At 44.5% G+C, this 21,230-nt stretch overlaps 2 protein-coding genes and 1 pseudogene across 6 annotated transcripts in view; 1 reads left to right on the forward strand and 2 right to left on the reverse strand.

Annotated features, from left to right (window-relative positions):
- Positions 1–816: 816 nt before the first annotated feature.
- LOC143115028 (structural maintenance of chromosomes protein 1A-like) lies at positions 817–9,810 on the reverse strand (annotated as a pseudogene).
- An 805-nt stretch (positions 9,811–10,615) lies between these two features.
- Positions 10,616–14,474, forward strand: ribc1 (RIB43A domain with coiled-coils 1). The gene is made up of 7 exons (XM_076277149.1): positions 10,616–10,814; positions 10,932–11,152; positions 11,247–11,361; positions 11,672–11,790; positions 12,319–12,555; positions 12,975–13,141; positions 14,393–14,474. The coding sequence occupies exons 1-7, from the start codon at positions 10,616–10,618 to the stop codon at positions 14,472–14,474; spliced, it is 1,140 nt and encodes a 379-aa protein (XP_076133264.1).
- A 253-nt stretch (positions 14,475–14,727) lies between these two features.
- l1cama (L1 cell adhesion molecule, paralog a) overlaps positions 14,728–21,230 on the reverse strand; it is a 44,899-nt gene continuing 38,396 nt past the window's right edge. Inside the window, exons 22-29 of one of the 5 annotated variants that reach the window (XM_076275506.1) lie at positions 20,703–20,879; positions 19,891–20,004; positions 19,094–19,246; positions 18,711–18,842; positions 18,515–18,587; positions 18,312–18,323; positions 17,965–18,079; positions 14,728–17,252 (exon numbers count right to left, since the gene is read on the reverse strand). In XM_076275506.1, coding sequence (XP_076131621.1) covers positions 17,229–17,252; positions 17,965–18,079; positions 18,312–18,323; positions 18,515–18,587; positions 18,711–18,842; positions 19,094–19,246; positions 19,891–20,004; positions 20,703–20,879 — 800 coding nt within the window. In that variant the 3' untranslated portion in view covers positions 14,728–17,228. Of the gene's footprint in view, positions 17,258–17,964; positions 18,083–18,311; positions 18,324–18,514; positions 18,588–18,710; positions 18,843–19,093; positions 19,247–19,890; positions 20,005–20,702; positions 20,880–21,230 lie in introns of all 5 variants that reach the window. The other 4 variants (XM_076275507.1, XM_076275509.1, XM_076275510.1 and 1 more) reach the window with 4 other exon arrangements.

Genomic DNA, 21,230 nt, shown 5'->3' on the forward strand with positions numbered 1-21,230 from the left:
GAGGGTTACCAGTTCGAACCCCGACCAGTAAGCACGGCTGAAGTGCCCTTGAGCAAGGCACCTAACCCCTCCCCAAGCGCCGCTGTAGCAGGCAGCTCACTGCGCCAGGATTAGTGTGTGCTTCACCTCACTGTGTGCTGAGTGTGTTTCACTAATTCACGGATTGGGATAAATGCAGAGACCAAATTTCCCTCACGGGATCAAAAGAGTATGTATACTGTACTGTACCTATACTTACTTACTTATATACATTAATAATGGGCTGCTTACAGGGGACATATTGACATGGCACTAATGTCATGATTGCACGTAGACTAGTGCAAGGCAAAAAAACTGTGATAGAAGCATTTTGAATTTTTACATCACAGCATGTAATCTTGGGCATTGTGCTCTGCTACTGGCAGTTGTTCACAAAGGCAACATTAGCAACTGCCTTGGTTATCAATACCTCATTCTCAACAGTATATTTTAAGGGCATGTGCTATCCTGTAATTGAATTGAATTGAAAAAATAACTGAATTGAATTGAATTGAATTATACTGAATAAGGGGCAGACTATAACTAAAGTTCAATTCCAGAGTTCATGGCAAATTTGAAAACATCTACATTTAGATGGCCTCCATCTAAGCTCAGCACATGTAAGATCAGTGAGTCCATGGGCTGGTTGAAATGTTGGTCCTTGGTGCCATCTGTGAGTTTCTGTGTTCATGATTGGCTGATGATATAATCAGAGCAATGACAACCAACGACCCACACACAATAAAAAAAAGTTTCTAGATTGTAGTGTTCAGCTCTTGTCCCAGACAGGCTGGTGAACTATTCATTGGGATTTGGGTTAGCGTCTGGATACTGAAACAGGTCAAAAGTCAAAACCTTACTGATGACGCAGTCTCCTTGCTGTAGGGAAGAGAGAAGAAAGACAATCGGACATATGCATAGCAACATTTTTCATATTCTGGTCTATGGATATAAAACCTTAGCCTGGCCCTGCCCACCTTAGATCAACTTTCAGGGAGATACTAGTCTGGGACACGATAATTCACTAACGTTTCCCTCAGACAAAGAAAATGTCAGGCCAATCAGTGACGAGAGGGGAAGACAAAACCGAAACTTATTGTGATAAACAGTAGCAGCAACACCTGCAAACATCAAAAAATGCCGTTGGACGAATGCAGAAATGTATTTACAGCAAAGGTAGACCCATATACATTGTTTCCTGACTGCTGTTTATTGTCAGTTTGTTAAGTTTAGATGAAGTAGGAAGTAACATTAGGAATCTCTGATCAATGTGATTAGTAAGGCTGGACCAATTATTTCAAAGATTTAAAAAAAAAAAAAAAAAACTGTGTCTGTGAATTGTTGTTTAACTGCTTTATGTACACACCTCAGGGTAGACCCCAAGCAAAGAGTCAGCCTTGGTGTAGAACTCCTCTTTCAGAGAGATCACAATGGCCTGGAAATTCTGCACTGACTGATCCTTTATGTAGTTAGCCACCTGTGCATCCAGTGTAGTAGAACAAACAGAGGTCAAATGCAGTTCTTCCAAGGACTTGGCTGTCCACAAGATGTACAAGATAAAATGTAAATATTTTTCAAACAATAGAATTGCATCCAGCTTTAATACCTTTTGGAGGGTTCTTTTGAGTTTCACAATTAAAATTCAAAACCATGCATATTAGTATGCATTTTATGAAAAAGTATGCATTTTATGAAACTTACTATTTATACAATTTGGAACTGAGATGTTGATGTTAGCTAACTAGCTTCTCTCTGACCTTGCCTATGTTAGTGTTATCCAATGCTGCATCAATCTCATCCAGAACAAAAAATGGAGCTGGCTTGTAGCTGTAGTACATAAGACAGAAAAAGAAAAACAGTGCACATATTATAGCACCACAAAAATGCCATATCAAGTTTGAAATCCAAACACGAATTTAAATATCCACTGTGTGATAACAGGGCCAGCCTTACCTACATGAATGGCAAATAACAGAGCCAGGGCAGCTACGGTCTTCTCTCCTCCAGAGGTTGTCCATGGGACAGAACCTCTTCCCAGGAGCCACACAGTTGTAGTTGATGCCATCTAAGTATGGTTCCTCGGGGTTCTCTGGGCCCAGGAAGGCCTAAGAGGATAAAGGATGCCCTTAAAATGGAACCATTGAACTGCATCATAGTTCATCTTTGATAAGGCCTTTTAAAGGCTTCCTCACTGGACATTGATTTATTGATTGTGACATTAGCCTTGATCACAGTACCTGTGCACTGCTGTTGCGTGAGAGGGCTTTGTAGATCTCATCAATGTTGGTGGCAACAGACTCGAAGCAGGCGTTGAAGCGGTCAAATCTCTCCTTCTTGATCTGTTCAAATGCCTGCTTGGCTTTCTTTGCTCGTTTACGCGCGGCTTCAAACTCTACCAAACATAAAAGACCAAAATTCCCTTCAGATACTATGGATAAGGATAACTAAAAATGTCAAACATTCTCTCTATAGCAACTTCATCTCTTTCAGAATAAAAATACAGTTTAAACCGTTTTCCAGTCTGTGGTTTTAAAATATACCGCATGTCTCTGATGTGATAATTTTCTCCCACCCCTGACATGCTCTCCCCCCATCCCTCTGCACCCACCGTCGCTGGTCTCCTGGAACGTGTCCCTGACACTCTCCAGCTTCTCCATGGCCTTCATGTTGGGGGCGCTGATCCGCTGCAGGACGCTCTGCTGCTCGTTCAGCCTTTGCTGCAGCGTGTTCATCTCCGCCTTGATCTCCTCCTCAGACAGAGCATCCTGGGGGGGTAAGAGAAAGGAAGGGGGGGGGGTGGCGGTATTCTGCTCATCTTGCCTTAAAAATACGCTGACAGTCTCCTTCTTAGAACAAATGTCACCAGCTCGGCTTTGCGATGGCGGCTCCAGTGTTCGGGCTGATGAATGTTTCATGTGCTTGGGAGAGTTTGGCATACCTTCAGGTCTTCGGAGAGATTGCTGTAGTCGATCTCTATCAGGGCCTCTTTGGCATGAACAGAGCTGGAAGTCTTCTGACTGCTGACAGATTCCTCCACCTGGGTGCTCCCCTGGGCGGAGAGATGGGATTAATGCATCTGGGGGAAAAACAAAACACTCGACAGACAGGCAGTGAGTCAGCAGGAAATCAAACAGGCATTAACTGCACTTCTGCATGTGGTTTTGTATTAAGCCATTTCTGTGATTGCCATACCTCCCCCTGGCTTATATCATCCATGGTGCCTGATTTGAGTGGCAGCCGGATGTCTTGCTTCTTCCAGGCTTGGAGCAGGTTGTGTCTGTCACTGCGTTTCTGCTCCAGTTTGGTTTCAATGGCTGTCACCTCCTTCTGCAGCTGGGTCAATTCTCTGCAAACATAATTTGGGGAGCTGGGTTAGCATGCAGTGACCTGAAAGTAAAGGGTTCGATTCCAGAGCAGCTGTCACTGTTGTGCCCCTGAGCAAGGCCCTGAGTTGCTCCAGTGAGACGGATGTAAATCATTCCAGATAAAAGCATCAGCCAAATAAATAAAGATAAAGATAATCATCAGAGCCTTATCAGACATATCAGACAAGTAAACTACAGTACAACAGCCCCAGAATATTCTACAGTCACCAAATACCAGAATCTCAATCTGAAGGCCGTTCAAATCTTTTTTGAATATTTCATTGACAAATATGACAGATATGGTTGATAGAAATGCTTGTGTAAACATACTTGTTTGCACCACCAAGCTTCTTGCGAATCTCCTCCATCTCACGGTTTTTGTCATTCACTTCTGACTTTTTGGTGAGGTGTTGGTTCTTCAGGTCTTGGAGCTGAGCCATAGTTTCATCAATAATCTTCATGTGTCTGTGCTCCTCCTACATCAACAAACAGTACAAAAGAGCTTACACGTACCACTACAATGAAGGTTACAAAAGTTTAGCACAATAAGTTGTGCTAAATTCAATAGTGCTCAACAAGCTGCACACTGATATGATACATTGAAATGAGACTAGCTAGTAGCTACTCTAGCTTTCCCGTTCCCCAATAATGCCCCCTGTTACCTTCTTAAGTCTTTCAATTTCACTCTCATCCTTCTTCATCGTCTGTTCCCACATCGTCACTTTCTCCTGGTCCTCCTTCAGCTGGTTCTTCTCATAGTGGCCAGACGAGTGGCCAGACGAGTCTTCTGGGTCTCAAACTCCAGACTGGAGAAACCACAAGAAGGTGTTTTTAGATATAGCCTTGGATGCCAGCAAACAGAACAGCACAGTCTCCTAGTGTGGGGGGGGGGGGGGGGTGAGGCTTACCGTTTTTTGGCTATTTCATTCTGCCTCTTCACCTTCTCTTCCTCAAACTCTCTGATATTTCTCTTATATACCAATCTCTTCACAAAATTCCAGAAAGACTTCATCCTCCACCTGATGAACACAAAGCAAGAAGTGAAGTAACAGTCTGCAATGTACCGGTTCCTGGTTGATGTCAGAGGCTTTGGAAGGAAATTATCTGGTACCAGATTCATGCGGTCCCTGAGCTCTGTGATATCCTTCTCACAGGACTGGATGATCCTCTTGATGTCGTTGATACGGGGGCCAAAATTGGCAAGTGCACTCTCCAATTTAGACTTCTCCTACATACAATTTAGTGGATGTTAAAGAGAAAACAAAGAAGTAAGTAAAGATGCCAGGGATTAGAGTTCATATAATAACACTGCCTGTTTTATTCTATGGCATTGAGGCCCCACAGGGGACCAAACAGCTCAGGCGAGTCAAATGGAGTACAATTAAATAATTATGCACTAATGAATAATTAAGGTTACCTTGCTCAGTTTTATTTCTCTACCTTGAGCTCCTCGGTCAACTTCTCCTTTTTGTCTTTCAGTTTGTCGACCGCCTTCTCATCCCAGCACCTGGCCATGGCCTTCAGGTCACTCGCTCCGCCAGATATGACGCCCGACTTCTGGAAGAGTGTGCCATCCAGGGCTACGGTCTGTCAGTAGAAAGGAAAAGGAGAAAGACATGGACAAGGGCCCTTTAAAAAGAGCACCAGTGTACCGTTTCATAATGAGGAGAGGTGAGGCATATGTATCAGCAGATGTTAATGCAATTTCCATTTCCCCAGTGTGGACACATGCATGAGTGTGTTTGCTGGTGCTTCACATGAATATTAATGCACTGTATATTTCTGTGATGTTTATAGACATACATACACTATGCACCAGTGCTGCATCTACCTTGTGTCTGTAGTATACACCAGTGCTTCATCTACCTTGTGTCTGTAGTATGCACCAGTGCTGCATCTACCTTGTGTCTGTAGTATGCACCAGTGCTGCATCTACCTTGTGTCTGTAGTATGCACCAGTGCTGCATCTACCTTGTGTCTGTAGTATGCACCAGTGCTGCATCTACCTTGTGTCTGTAGTATGCACCAGTGCTTTATCTACCTTGTGTCTGTAGGGCCCTCCAAACGCAACCCTCCGTGCATCCTCCACATTCTCACACACCAGCGCATTGTCACAGGCGTACTGCAGAGCCTTCTTGATGTGCGTCGTAGCGGATCACATCAATCACCAGCTTAGCCCCCCGCAGCTCGCGCAGCTTCTCGTCAATAGGCTTCACCTGCCGGGCAGACCCATGTCCATAAAAGGTGATGTATGCTCATTGACCGTGCCAAAACAGAGCGGAGTCCAGTGACCGCGGTTAAGTCCAGGCGTGACCTGTACCTCTAAGTAGTCCAGGGGCAGAAAGGTCTCTGGCTCCCCCCTCTGCTCTTTGATGTACTGGATGCAATCCCTGCCCGTCTTCTCCGAGTCCACAATGATGGCGTCCATGTTCTATCCGAGGACCTTGGTCACCGCAATCTGAAACTTCTTTTGTGTCGGCTGGCACAAATCAATCAGCCTGCCATACTACATGCGACAGGAAAAGGATAAGCCAATACAATATATTAAGAACATTTGAATTAGTTTAGGCATATCCCAATATATTACAAAGATAAAATCTCTGTGCACTGGCTGTTTACGGATCCCAGGTGCTGGTGATGTGCAGGAATAACAAAAAAATCTTTAAAAAATAAAGACTATCACCCCATGCTGGTCTAAAATTAATTGTTTATTAGGAGTGAGTGTCGCGTTTTGCTGTTGGCTTCCTCAGGTTCACTCTCCTAATAAAAAATTAATATTAGACCATTAAATTGAATTTAATTGTTGTTGTAAATAATCTATGTAAACTATGACAGCACACAAAAACCTCTGACGAAACTGTAATACTTTATCACTACACAAAATAAGAAAACCTTTAAGAGTAAAAAAAAAAGTTGAGTGGCTACAAATCAATACTTACCAAGTGAAAAATCTGTGGAAAAATTGAAGTAAAATTTTGTAGTGTTAGACCTCAGTCTTACCACAGAGCCAGGATACAGTCTCTTGATGCTGTCCATGATCTCAGCCTTCCGCTGCTGTCTGCTGTTCTCCTGCCTGTCAATCCTGGCATCTCCGAGCTGCTCCATGACCTGCACCCCACATCAGGAATACACAAAGACAATCCTCTGGGTTGATCCTATGCTGGCTCCATGCATACACATGAAGTATTGAAGTATTGAACATTGAAGTATTAATAGGCCACCACACTCTCTCTCTTCTTATACAAACGGGTGCTATTACCAATTGCAAAAGTTCAAAGTCAAAAAAGGTCAGACTCCAAAAAAAATAAAGTTATCTTTTTTAATCTTTTTTCAAGTAGCGACAGGGGTAACAAACAAACAAACATTTTGGCCAGTTAGGCCTACATCAGTGTCTGACACTGATGTCAGACACTGAGACACTGATGAAGGCCTAACTGGTCAAAATGTGCCCATGGCAGCATAATGAATGTTTTCTAGTAACAGACAGGCTATGTTGAGGCACCTGATTGAGCTCCATGTTTATCTCATCAATCCTCCTCTTAGCCAGCTCCACCTCCTCTGTCAGCTCCTCTTCCAGACGCTTTTGCTCATCCAGAGACTGCCTAGGATACAGACACAGAGTGGCTAGACTGCAAGTGGTTTGCTGATTAAGAACTTGGGAGACACTTATGCAGGAAGTCTTAGACAAAGCATACCTGCTGGTTGCAATATAGTCCTCCAGATTTTCAATTCGCTTTTGGTTCTCCTCTATCTCCCTGATTTTCTGCTTGATCTTGGCCTAGAGGGAAAAAAGCATGAAGTATCTTAACTTTTGTATATGTACAGTACAGGGCATTAACTCTCAACACACAGAGGAATTCATGCTCTACCTCTGTCTCAACTTTCTTTCTCTCCTCGAGGTCCAAACGGTCCTGGTCGGCCTTCTGGTCCCGGTTGAACTTCTCTAGTTCCTGTGCGAGTGTGGCAGCCCGCTTGCTGGCCTCTTCCTTGAGACGGTGGTACTGCTTCACCTGGAGGCCAGAAAAAATCAGTGACACTTGCTGACATTGACATGGAGCTCTCTCTCTCTCTCAGACGCCACTGACCTGCAAAACTGACCTGGTTCTCCTCCAGCTGGAGGTCCTGTCCCTGGCTCTGCGCCTCCTCCTCCATGCGCTCCTCAAACTCTTGTCTGGCCATCTCCACTGCCCCCTGCTCCTGGTCCAGCTCATCCATGTCCGCTTTGCGCTTCTTATACATCTTCTGGGCGGGGACTTGCGCGCGGCCTCCAGCTTTTTAATCTTGTGAGCAGTGTTCTCCTTGGCTTTGATGTACTGCGGTCTACTGTTCAGCTCAGCATCTTTCTCTCTGAGGGTTTGAGGAATGCAAGTGTAAGCACAGACTGAGACTTGTAATGAACTGAATAAGAATAATACACATTTCAATAACAGATTTAATTATTTTCAACAGATACATGGAGTAGACTTCAAATTGTTTTATTTAGCAGTCATATTTATCCTCCAAGGTCAGGTAGAGAATTGTGAAGGAGTACATATCTGCAGTATTTTTACTTGAAGTAAAATTTGACAGTTGTCTCCTGTCAACTACAATCTTCAGTTCTCTCTACCATCTCCAGAGGTCAGTAAACCTACTCTACCTACAGCTAACTTCATCTCTTTCTCCACATTCTGCTGGTCCTTCGTCATCCTCCCCAACTCCTTTTTCTTCTCCTTCAGCTCTTCCTCAATGTGATCCATCTTTTTCCTGTCTTTCTCAATCCCACGGTTGCGGTGGGAGAGCTCCCGATTAAGTTTCTCGATCTCTGCCTCATTGTGATACAGCTTAAAGAGCTGCAACTGGACATGAGCCCTCGCCACCTCGTCCTTGAGTCTCTGGTACCGCTCAGCCTGATAGAGGAGAGAGAAAGAAGTGAAATAAAATTGAATCTTAATTGTGAAAAGAGGGACAGTTGTTATATTACTGTTATAATGCAGCATGACTATATGGAAGATATTGAATAACTAAATGGAAAATCCATCATACTACCTCCTTTTCTTGCTTGGCTTCTTTGCGTTCGGCGGCAATATTCTTTTTGCGATGGTAATTGAACTGCGTTTCCTCCTCTGCTTTGACCATTTCCTTCTTCCTGCGGTCATACTCTTGCGCCAGCTCACCAGAGCGTGAGATCTCCTCAAACAAGGCCGTCCGCTCTTTAGGGTTTTTCATAGCGATAGATTCCACTGCTCCCTGTGACAACACAGGCAGAGAGGCTATTGCTAGAAAGACTATGAATGCTCAACACAGAGGGACAATCCTAAAGGGAACTCAACAGATTGGTTCTGATCAATCTGCACAGGACACTTGAACAGACTGTGTATGCCTCAGTTTGAGAGTGAGTTGAAGAGGGGGTGCATACAGTAACTCGAGCTTTCTTGCTGGATTGAATCGACAGTTGGAATAACTCTTGGAATGACTCTGCTTCATGTTATAGCTACAGTATAGCTTATCTCAACCATTAATGGATAAAATACTTAATGGGGTCAATAGCGGACATCATCAGGCTTTGTTCATTGTTCAGTATTGTCACTCTCCTGTAACCAACATAATACACACTGAGAGAAACACAGAGTACTAACTGCATTCTGAGAGCCCCACCACTTTATTGTTGATCCGATATTCAGAGGAGGAACCTAGTAAGGATAAGCAAAATCAGTGGTAAAAAAGTGGTGAAAAAACAATGTTCTAAAATAGCCTTCTTAATGGCATACCTATGATGACTCTTGTGAGGGTGCATTCATCTCCATTTCCCTCACAGTACCCCATGCCAACAGAGGCACGGTTGCCAACGGGGGCGCCATGGATGAGATCTTTCAGTGTTTTGACACGGAGGTTACTGGTCTTCTCCGCCAACACAAAACTAATGGCATCCATAAGGTTGGACTTGCCTTAAGCGTTGGAGATAATCATGACATTTCAAGTGAAATAATAAAGTTGGATTTTGAACCTGACCCAAGAAAACGTATGATTTCCATGAACAGTGACATGGTTGCTGTGGGCTATTAGCCCCAAGCCCTCTATACCACTGTGGCATATAGACTACCCCTTGAGCACAAAGGGGGTGGGGCTGTAGTTACAAAAATAGATAGAGCCTGCAGTTATTCCAGCGCAGCATTCCACAACGCAGGTAAACAAACAATCATTATATGCCAAACAACACTTTTCACGGCAGCCATAAATCAAACAGACATATGTAGCTGAAAAAAAAAAAAAAAAGAAAACCTAAAGCTGTCTGGAGTAGCCTCGTGTGATGTACATGAGCTAATATCTTTATTGACTTACCCGATCCATTGGGTCCATTAATTGCGGTGAATTTATGGAAAGGACCGATGATTTGGCGACCTTTATATGATTTAAAATGTTCTATCTCTATCAATTTCAGGTAGCCCATAATGATGCAGTAGCCTAATCAGTTGTGAGATTATTTAGGCGACTTTTCTGCGGTGCGCAGCTAGTGCAGAGGGGAGCTAAGCAGGCTACAACCCGTGTCCATATTTCCAGAATGTCAATCGTTTAGTCACCACTACGGGAATGCATTACTGGTGTGGCACAAAACATGCCCTGAACTTGTAAACTGCAATAAACATGCACATCTCATTGCTTATCTTTCTATTCTTTGAACGCTGGTGGTTGGTCTCGCGAGACAATGTCTAGACAGAATGTGCAGGGGGAACCAAACCGAGCCAAATAGGCTAATCCAAATATGAAATAAGTCATGTGGTACAGCTATACATCGACTATATTAATATTCAAAATAGATAATAAGACTATTTTAAAATTATAATCATTTGATAGCCTACACAGTTCTACCCAACCACAAGAGAAACAAGATATTCATGTTTCCATGGTGACAGAATGCGTCAAACAAAGTTTTGGGCCAGGCGCAACACAGTTTCATTTCAGACAGACTGGATGCCTAGGCTACATTGTTTCTAACGAAAAAGGTTTGCAATATTAGTAGCCTACGTAATTAGCCAGGGTGAACCCAGACGTTCACCCAGACTTCTACTTAATCATAGTCTTATTTGATTTAGCACAGTTTTTAATTGCCTTTTCGCAGGCTATTTCCATAGCCAGCATTTCGCCTGGTCTAATGATTATTTAGCAACTTAAGGCTACAGCAATCAAGTCTTTTAATGAACCCTTTTGTTTATTTTGTTTTATTTTATTAAAGGGGAAATAGTCGCGAGGGAGAAATGTATAAAGTTGACCTGCCTGTGGACAACTCTGTGGCTTTGGCGGTGGAACGCCGAAGGGCTGCTGAGGCGGCGCGCCAAAGCAGAATCTTCAACCCCAGGAACCGAGTGATAGGTTTGGACCTTCAAGCGCTGGATCAACAGGCAGCAGAGAGGAGAGAACGGGAGGAACGAGAGAAGGAATCTCAAAAGGCATACGGTAGCCTAACCATTCATCCTAAATGTAGCAAGACCTCTCTCCGTCCACGTCAAATTTATATTGTGGTTCTGTACATTTTGTGAAGTGGTTAAGCAATGGCATGTATTCATGTTACAGATGCCTTGCGCGTGACAAACGATCACATGTTAGAGCAAAGTCAGCGAGAAGAAGAAGAGAGAAGAAGAGAACAGATGAAAGATCTGGTTCAGTTCAGGGCCACTTATCAGCGTCCAGAAGATTCTCGTGATGCCGACCTCACGTGTGACCGACAAGGGGCGCTCGCGCTTAACCTTTCCATCCCAGAGTCACTGGGGCCTGCAAGCATGCAAGTATTTAAGGTAGGATGGTGTTAAATAGGCTGTGCTCCTTTTCTTTGTGGTTTGTAACCCCTGTGAATAGCGTGAACAACATATTGTTTCTGGGTGTGGCCAGGGAGAGGACCTTGGGGAGAAAGAGAGGAAAAGAGCTCAAATCGAGGAGACGGAGAGGCAGCTGAGAGCTCAGAGAGAGGACACAGAGAAACTGCGCCTGTGGCACAAACATGAAGGTGAAAGCAGAAATGTTCATGGACATTTTCACACCTGTCCTACACGCTTAGTGCACTGCAATCGAAATATCCTCAGTGGCTCTTTGATCACTTAAATGGCTAGAATTGTGTGGATATACAAATATTGTGTATGACACACATACACTCATGTACACACACTCAAACTGGGTCTTTCTGATGGGTATACAATGCTGCCTCACTTTGTGTATTTTTCTCTGTGTGTGTGTGTGTGTGTGTGTGTGTGTGTGTGTGTGTGTGTGTGTGTGTGTGTGTGTGTGTGTGTCTGTGATCATGTTGGTATATGTTTCAGAGCTGCAGCAGGATAAGTACCTTGTGCAGCAGGACCTGAGGTCTGCCCATCTCCAGGCTCTGGAGGAGGAGGGCAAGAGAGTTGAGCGTCTGGCTCTTACCAGCTTCAACCAGTCCCTGGTAGGCAGAACACAGGCTTGGCAACACACACGCACACACACCCCACTTACTGTGTGATGTTTGCAGAGTGTGTTCATGCAAATGAACATTTTCAAAGGCGAGACCTTATTCAGTAAAATGCAAGACATTTATTATTCATAGTGTTTGTTTTAAAGGAAAATAACTTGCATCATCAGTGCCACAGACAAATAATTTTAATTGATGCTGTATGTGTGTGGGTGGTAGTGCCCTCCTTTTAAAAGAACTGCCATTGTGGCCTTGGATTGTTTGTTTTCACACAAATTAGCCAGAGGGAATTGTAATGAGGTGTTACGTTTTTAAGGCCCCCTCTTTATGGCCTCCCAGGCAGCAGAACTTGACATTGCTTTTTATGGACTTGCACTTAACAGATGCCACTCAAGTCTTTTGAATGGTGCCAGTCCTTTCTGACCGGCAGCTGGTGTCTGTGTGCTTGTGTGTGTGTGTGTGTGTGTGTGTGTGTGTGTGTGTGTGTGTGTGTGTGTGCATGTGAATGTGTGCTCTTCACAGGCCGAGGAGCGAGCGGCGAGAGAGAGACGCGAACGTGAGCAGAACATTGGCATGGCGATGGCTGAAATCCACCACATGGTAACCTCTGATCTCCTGACCGAATGTCCCGAGGCTGCAGAGCGAGCGCCGTGGCCGGGCTGGGGTCAGCACGTGCTGACGGACCGCTGGAGAGGGATGACCGCCGAGCAGCGAGCTGCCATCCTCAGGGAGCAGGAACAACAGCGCCTAGAGAAAGAGGTAAAGAAACAGGGCTAGGAGGGCGCTGTGGCGCAGCATGTACTGGTCCGAGTGCCAATGGGGACCCAGGTTCGAATCCGACCTCTGGTCATTTTTTCTCGATTCCCACCCCATCTCTCTCTCCCACCTTACTTCCTGTCACTCTTCACTTTCCTGTCCAAATACAGGCAAAAAGCCCCAAAAAAATACTTAAAAAAAAAAAAGAAATGGGGCTAAATATGGTCAGCCATCCGGCTACTATAGCATCCCCAGGCACGTCTCCCCAGAGAGGGCTGCCGGCGCCCTGCGGACGCTGGGAGTGCATTACTGCAATGAAATGTGCTGACCGCTCGTTTAGCTGCCTCACTTCCTGCGCTTCGACCCATCGTTCTATTTGTGCCATTATCCCCTCCTCTCCTCTGCATTTCATTTTCGCTCAGAAACAAAGAGAGGAGGAGCGCCAACGGGAGCAAGCCTGGGACCAGGAGCGTCTGGAGCAGGCCAGGGCCCTGGAGGAGAAGGCCAGGAGGGAGCATGAGCTGGACAGACAGAGGAAGATGGAACTGGCCCGACACAACCAGCAGCTGGCCCAGGAACAGCAGCAGCAGTAAGCAGACCGTGGCTGAGCTTTCTTTGCTGATGCCACCTAATTGTTAAGAGTTAACTGAAAGCAAGACATATTTTGGGGGGGTGCTTGCAAAAAAATGTCTTTGTGTCTCTCCTGGGTTCTGCAATCAGCAACAAAATTTTCAACACTATTCGGCTGCATCAACCAATTGCAAAGCGTCCAGTGAAACAACCATGCCTATGTGTTATTTGGCATGTGTGCACCACCTTGAAGGTAGGGGGTGCACTCCTGTGGTGGTCTGGCAGAAGTTAGCAAGAAATGCTAACCTTCTTTCCAACGCCCTCAAAGCCATCACAGTGCTGTGGCTTCACACGCTTGTCCCCAGAGCCCATCAGTTACCAAGACAACAGGCCTCCCTTGAATACTCGTTAAGGCAAGGTAATTTAACTGATGTTGTGCAGATGCAAGCAGGCTGGGCTCTAAAAGACAGATTTGCAGCCCGCTTGCTCCGGTACCGCTCACACTCCACCAGGCTAGCCTCACCCTGAGCTGAGCACGCATCAGACCATCATTAATCACCCATACAAGATGTGTTCACACGTCGCAGGCTAGCACATTATGATTGACAGTTATATTCTTGTTATGTCCTTACATATGCAAAAACACTATGCAGGGTTGTAGGCAATATTGAGCTCCTTTTCACAAACATGCTTCACTTGCCATTTGCTCGTGCCTGTTTAGGTTTAGGTCTGATGGTGAAACAGAGCGTATGAAAGAAGCACAGTGTGAATTCGAGGAAAGAAATCGAATTTTATCAAGTTTTTTTTTTTTTTCATCATACACCTCACACACATTTGAGCACTTAGTCACAGCTAGTAACAGTTAAGGGGTGTGTGTGTTTTAATTGTGATGCCATTGTCAGTGTTCCTGCCACCCTGTGTGTGTAATTGCCTAGAATCATCTAAGTGGTCACAATTTAGTGGTTAGGTTTTGACAGCCATGATTACCAACCTCCTGCAGATACAAAATGGAATTTAAATGGGTTGAGATTTTGGGTTGATAAATTTGACATTCACTCATAAAACTAAAAACATATTTCTTCTTCAAGTTGTGGAATTTATATGCATTTTCTATTGTATTGGTTCTGTTATGATCTATCCAGACTGGACTTATTTGGCTTTAGAAGTGAGGTAAATCAGAAAACATAAATAATTTCAGCTCTCTTGCTGTCTGGCAAACTCTGAACATTAATTTCTCTCTCCCTTTTCTTTTTCTCCTTCTCTGCACCAGTCAGCAGTACTTGGACAAGCAGCTTTACACCAACCAACCGGCGGTCAGCTACTTCACCCAGTTCAACACCAGCTCCCGCTGATCACCAGCCTCTTCCCAGTCACAGCATCCCCACACTATACTCAACAGCAGAGACAAATAAAGCTTTTTCCACTAGTACTGTAGAAGGCTAGTAATCCTGTTATTTTGGTGCGTGCCCCTAATATGACACTGTACTCAAGTCAGTGAGAGGATTCATGTCTTCCAAAGTGCTAAAAGATTATACCCCTCTCGCACAGGGCTTTGGTTTGAGGGAGAAAGAAAATGATATGGATAATCACAAAAGGCGACATCTGTTTTGATTGAGATTGTTCCAAGGGTTTTTATTTATTTATTACGTAATTACAGTGGCTTATTCATCATACGAGTACAATAATCATTTCTTCCTCAGAAAAGAAAGCCAAACACAAAGCGAACCTCCCCTCCCCTCCCCTCCCCTCTCTCCTCCTTCAGCTCTCCAGCTGCCAGTCACTCCCACCCCTCCCGTGGCACAGACAAACCCAGCACACAGTGTAAGGGGATATGCCCACACAGACTGGCACACACACACAGGCCTCCCCTTCAGCCACATTCTGATAACACTGCAAACACTACGTCCACTCAAGCCACCGGTGCTCAGTCATCTTCACAAATGTCTGTTTTTTTTTTTTTCAATTTTAGTTTTCTGTTGTAAGTATAGAAAGGTCCTAAAAGAGAAGTGACGATCAATCAAGGTCCTCAAAAGCAAAGGAAGCCAACAGAGAAAGGCAGTATAGTGTATATCTGTAATTCACTCAGTCTCTCATGCATAGCCCCCAACATTTTGCCCAGACACTCACAACACTGAACTCTAGCAGCAGATTGGTGGAATATTGGCATACCTTCGCATCATTACTTATTCCCGTATGAAAATAGATTAGTCTAGAAGTATTTTGTCCTGAGCATGTCTCTCACAGAAAACACAGGATGGACTGATCGCATGCCGCTACACCCCTCTTAACCGACAGTCTAATCTGGATCAATCCCATCATATCCCCCAGGACTTGCGATCACGGCTAAGACGTCAGCTGGCCACAGTTGGAACGGTGTGTGTGTGTTTGTGTATGTGTGTGTGTCAGCACTTTGCCAATGCTCCCTGTCGAGTGTGTGTGTGTGCGGGTGCGATGTGTTCGGACTAAGCTGCTGCACCCCTCTTTACGTCTCTGCCTCAGCAGAAACTGGATCTCGGGCAACAGATACACACAATACTGCGGCTTATGGGCTACTAGAAAGCAACCAAACAAACAATGGTGGTTCACTGTGTCATTTTTTACCCCTTGACAAAGTCAACACATATTGTGAGGATAGGTGGAAGAAGGTTTCTTTTTTTTTTTCTGGACTTTTATAAACTACGGTCACAATTTTTTTCTGAAAACAGCCATGACACATTTAACATGTTCAACAATGGTAAATTAAAAAAGAACGCATATTTTAAAAATCTATAAGCAACACTTCAAATGAAATAAAAAAGAACAAAATAGCTGTAAAACAACTCAATATAACACAATCTTTTGGGTTATATTTACATTCAAAGAGATATGAGGACTTTCACCAATTTGCCCTCTACATAAAAGCAATGTTTTTGTTTGTTTTGTATTACATTAATTTTATTATAAATTAACATTTAAATCACATAAGCACTGCTTTCAAAACCCACCCACCCTCTCATTTTGCACCATTAGACCAATTAAAAAAGAAAACAAGGGGTATTTGGTATTCCAGAAAGAGACTATTCTTCCCAAGCCCCACAAATGCATACATTCTCAATGCTAGACATACATGTTAACCATTACATAAATGATTGTGTTTTAAGTCTAATCAAAAAAGTGTAACATCTTCAAAGTGTGTGTGTGTGTGTGTGTGTGTGTGTGTGTGTGTGTGTGTGTGTGTGTGTAATAAGCCTCTCATAACCCTATTCAACAAAATACTGCCTTGTGCTGGGGTACACAATCAAATGCGTATCACTATGGCTTTACACCAACAGGACTGAGAAAGAGGATTTGTCAGTACACATTGTTTAATACACAGCTCAGTATACAATAGAAACAGACAGAGACAGACACAGAGGACTACACAAAAGAAGTGACAGTATGGTACCTGACACCACATGAATGATTTAGAAGATGAGATGCATTTGCTTTTCAGGAGCCATTTGGGAATGTCAGCAGGCACAGCAACCGATAAGGGATGACGCCTATGTCTATAATACTGTACTTTATGGTTAAATCAATACATGTGACTCTATGTACAGCTTGCTATAAAGTATTCTCATGTCAAAGTTTTCTCTTGCATCCTAACTATGTACAATATGTAGCTTCATTTGAGTAATGTTTTTTGAATCTTTTTTTCTCGTTCCTTGAGGTACTTGGAAAATTAAAGCAAACTATCGAAAGGGATGATTCAGAAAATAAAACAATGCATTCGGAGTAAAAAAATAAATTATAAGTCAGTAAAACAACTTTACGGACGGCTGTAGTTAAAAGTCCTTGCGTTGAGATAATGACATGGTAGCATACACTGGCGAAGTAAGCTAAATCTCACATTTTATAACTTGTGCTGTCCGTATGCTTGCATGATGCACTTATCAGGTTATTTAAGGCCCACGTTCTATGGCTCTCTGTCCCACTGTCCCCTACCACCCTCCTAAACCTGTTCGCAGCCGAGGCCCTGTCGCTGCATATGGTGTCCAGCATAGGGCTCAACTGCTCTGTCACATGATGGAGATGTCCCTTCGAATGGGTTGAATGAGATGGAGGAGAGGAGTAGATGTCAGTGGCTGTCAGTCAGTCAGAACTGTAACCTCCTGCGCTGGACACACAGACAGAAACAACAAAGTCAACATCAGGACATGTCAAGACGGTCATTTTTGAATTGGCTGTGTTTGTGTGTGTGTGTGTGTGTGTGTGTGTGTGTGTCTGTCTGTCTGTGTATATGTTTGTTTGCATAGTGTTTGTGTTTTGTGTCTGTGTATGTGTGTTCATATGTGTGCACCTGTGCATGCGTGTATTTGTATTTGTGTGTGTGTGTGTGTGTGTGTGTGTGTGTGTGTGTGTTTGTCTGTGTCTTACATCAGTCTGTAAATACTCTGCTTGAGAGTGTTGGTTGTGTATGGAGTCAGTGCGGGTCTACGTTTAGGTTATGTCTAAACAGTCTGAAGTCAGTCGCAGTGCATTAAACTCAGTAGCAGTGTGTCTGCTAACAACTTGGCATCAGGTATGTTTGCGCATGCACTGGTGTCTGCCTCCAGTTGGACGCTCAGATGGGTCAATTGGGATAGTTCAGTAGTCAGTATGGGATAGCGGGGACAACTGTGATGTCATGTTTGGTCTGGACTTTTAGCACACTATCCCTTTAATCTAAGATGAGATTGGCAGCCCGTGATTGGTGGGGGTGTACGCGGGCGGGGCGAGTGGTGGCGAGCCGCCTGGGGCCTCGGTCTCGGGCCCGTCGCGGATGCCACTACCGCCGCCGCCGCCGCCACTGTATTGGCTGGCCAGCGACTCATCCATGATCACCTCCGTCTGCACGCTGTGGCTGTTGCCGTAGTCGTCCAGGTTGCCGTCGTCGCTGCACAGCTTGCTGTCGTCGCACAGGGACGGTTGGCTGGCTGTGCGCTTCTCGTCGTTGTCACTTCTCATGGAGACAGAGAGAGAAAAAAAAATAAGAAGGAGGAGGAGGAAGAGAGAAGCAGAAAGAGAGAGAGAGGTGGGGATTAGAATCGTGAATTGTCTTCCCAGAGGGGATTTCATACTACAGACGGCTAGGGGAGCCAGAGCCAGGACAATAGAGAGCATACAAACATAGCTAAATAACTCAAATTGGAAATGCATGCAGAAATGAACCCAAGCACTGCAATGCATACCTTTCTAGGGATCTGCAAAGCAAGGGAGGAGCACATTGGGAAAGAGGGAAGAGTGAGGTTTAGTAAAACGAGAGGGAGCACATCAGGGTTAATAGAACTAAAAAAAAAACACCTCTACTTATAAAACTATATAAACTTAAGAACTTATAAAACTGCTCACACATTCACACAAACACACACAAACACACAGCAAGTAAACACACCTGTACTCTCCAAATGTTTCGTCCTTCATGGGTCGGGCTTCAGAGTCTATGTGACCCTCTTCTTTATCTTTGACTATGGAATAAAAGGAGAGAGGAGAACTGTTTTTTAGCTTGCATGCACCTTCCCTTCCTGACGTATCTTTAGCATACTACTGTGAGTGCATTGGACTACGGGGTGGTAGGGATCGCTGCCAACCTGAGTACTTCCCCCCTTTGCTCCTCTTGATGAAGCAGAGGATGAGCAGAAGCAGCACCAGCAGTGCGATAGCGCTCACCAGCCCGATGAACCAGCCCTCCGTGGCGAAGCCTGACTGCACCTGCATCACGCCTGCCGAAGCCAAAGACAATGCTCACGCACCGAATATTACAGAACATTACACAAAACACACCTAGTATCCTGCCCACACTAAAACAAATTGACAGAGGTGTGTTAAAGGCAGCACGAGGCTTGGTGAATCACTGTTGACTTTCATATTGCTCTGCGTGTATCATCTCCGAAGACGAGAGCGGTGTAATATCCTCAAACTCAATAAGGGCAGATAGCGGCAGCCTGAGCCAGGCTTTCTGATGGATAACTACCTGCCCCGTCTGTCTGGATCTCTCTGTCCCAGTAGGCCGTGTTGTTGTAGATGAGCTCCAGCCGATACTGGGAGCCCGGCTGCAGGCCCTGCAGCTGGTAGAAGGACTGAGAAGAGTCCAGCCTCTCCGACGCCGTCCACCCCTTCCCCCAGCCTGAGCCAAATCACACACAACAAGAACAGAGATGTCTCTGTCAGTGAGGCACGCAAACACTTTTTTTATTCTTAAGAATAGAATTCGCCGATGCAGTACAGTAGTTGAAATGTTTCTCGATGTCAAGATGTCAGTGCTTGGTTTGGGGAGAGGACTCTATTCCCTCTGTACAGAGTTTGTCTGCAGTGTGAGAAGTGGAGACTGTGCAGAATTGTGTGAGAGACGCCCAGGACTGGTGCAGCCCTGTGTGGGGGAAAGAGCTGTGTTGGGGAAACACCCTTTGCAGGCTGAATTACAATGCACAACGCGTGTGTGTGTGTGTGTGTGTGTGTATGTGTATGTGTGTGCGCGTCTGTGTTTGTGTGCATGTGTGTGTACGTGTGCATGTGAGTGTATGTGTATGTATGTGTGTGTGTGTGTGTGTGTGTGTGTGTGTGTGTGTGTGTGTGTGTGTGTGTGTGTGTACAGTATGTGTGTGTGTGTGTGTGTGTGTGTGTGTGTGTGTGTGTGTGTCTGTGTGAAGGATGCCACAGATTGTGGGTGACATAGGGGCCACACTCCCCAAAGGGCCATCATTACGGGTAAAGTATGTGCTATAATCTCCAGAGCTGACTGGCAGCTCCCTCCCATTCTCCCACACTCACCGTTCTTACTGAGGTAGCGGACGTGGAAGCCCACGCTCCTGTGTCTCTCCCCTGAGGGCCAGCTGAGGTTCACAAACGTCTCTCCGACAGAAATGGTTATGTTGGCCGGAGGAGCTACAACCAAACACAACAAGTCATAGTGATTGAACATCTCTTATTTATTTTATTTTTTTGAACTGGACAGTGCTATCACCTGAGCATCAATGCATGTTTACAGTAATTGCCCATGCATTTGCATGGCTGGATTTGCGTGTGTATTTGCGTGTGTTGGTAAAGATAATTGCAAAGATGCCAGGTGGTTTCGAGGAGTCTTTTATTAGACACATGAATATTAGGCTACACAAAACAATAGACACATGTACACTACACAAAACACATATCTTGACATGACAACATCCACTTGACATCTTGACATATCTTGACATAACATTAACAACAGATATAGAGGCTGAGAATTATTGTATAACTGTTGACTATAGATATGAATGAAATGACAGGAATGAAATAACGGGAATAACATAAATGACAGGAATGAAAGGGGGGAGTTGTGGGGGGGGGGGGTCAATGAGTATTGTACATTGAACATTTGAACATCTCTTATAATCACCACCTGTTCAAACGGGATGAATACAATCAAACAGTTCCTGCCACAACTTTAGTCCACTGTGGACCATGGACTGTTTCAGGATCTACATGGACTTATAGGGACCAACAGCTAGCACTGATAAAATCAAAAGTGTAAGTGCATCTGAAGAGATATTAAAAGTTGAAGCATAAACAGTGAAATAGTTAATCAAGACCCTTCCTCATACCTCCATCCAGTGTTGTGGCCCCTTCCCTAGTTGCGGGTTGACCCTCCCCTGTACTAGTGCGCCCCCGCACATGGAAACGGTACCGGCTGTGTGGGTCCAGCTGCTTTAGGGTCTCGCTGGTGACCTCAGGGTCATCAATGGACACAACCTGCATTGGGCTATCCTCAGTCACCACAACTGAAAGTACGAAACAGACAGAAAGCAAAAATATGGTTTTTACTGTTCTACACCGCTGCCGTCATTGTTTATGCATTTAATACATTGGTATGTATTAAATATTTTGGTAAATACATTGGTAATACACTGGTATTGCTCAGCCAACAACATGATTTGGCAAACACCATGATAATACCCAGCCATGCCAATAAAGCTCATTTAAGTAGATCCGTATTGAGAGAGGGTGGGGAGTAAATCCTTCTTAGCATTGTAAAATGAAGGAGAGATAGAAAGAGGTGTATAGAGAGAGGGATAAAGAGAGAGAGATGGAGATGAGGAAGAGATAGGGAGAGATGTACAGAGATGAGTAAA

This window comes from Alosa pseudoharengus, unplaced genomic scaffold (genome assembly GCF_046254945.1).
Source record: "Alosa pseudoharengus isolate Yale_2024_CS ecotype anadromous, Long Island Sound unplaced genomic scaffold, YU_APseudo_1.1 YU_APseudo_1.1_scf_9, whole genome shotgun sequence".
NCBI lineage: Eukaryota > Metazoa > Chordata > Actinopteri > Clupeiformes > Clupeidae > Alosa > Alosa pseudoharengus.

Coding starts and splice junctions, on each gene's coding strand:
- ribc1 (XM_076277149.1), top strand. CDS start 10,616: ATGTATAAAGTTGACCTGCCTGTGGACAACTCTGTGGCTTTGGCGGTG. Junction 11,362..11,671: donor CCTGTGGCACAAACATGAAG/GTGAAAGCAGAA, acceptor TATATGTTTCAG/AGCTGCAGCAGGATAAGTAC. Junction 11,791..12,318: donor CCAGCTTCAACCAGTCCCTG/GTAGGCAGAACA, acceptor TGCTCTTCACAG/GCCGAGGAGCGAGCGGCGAG.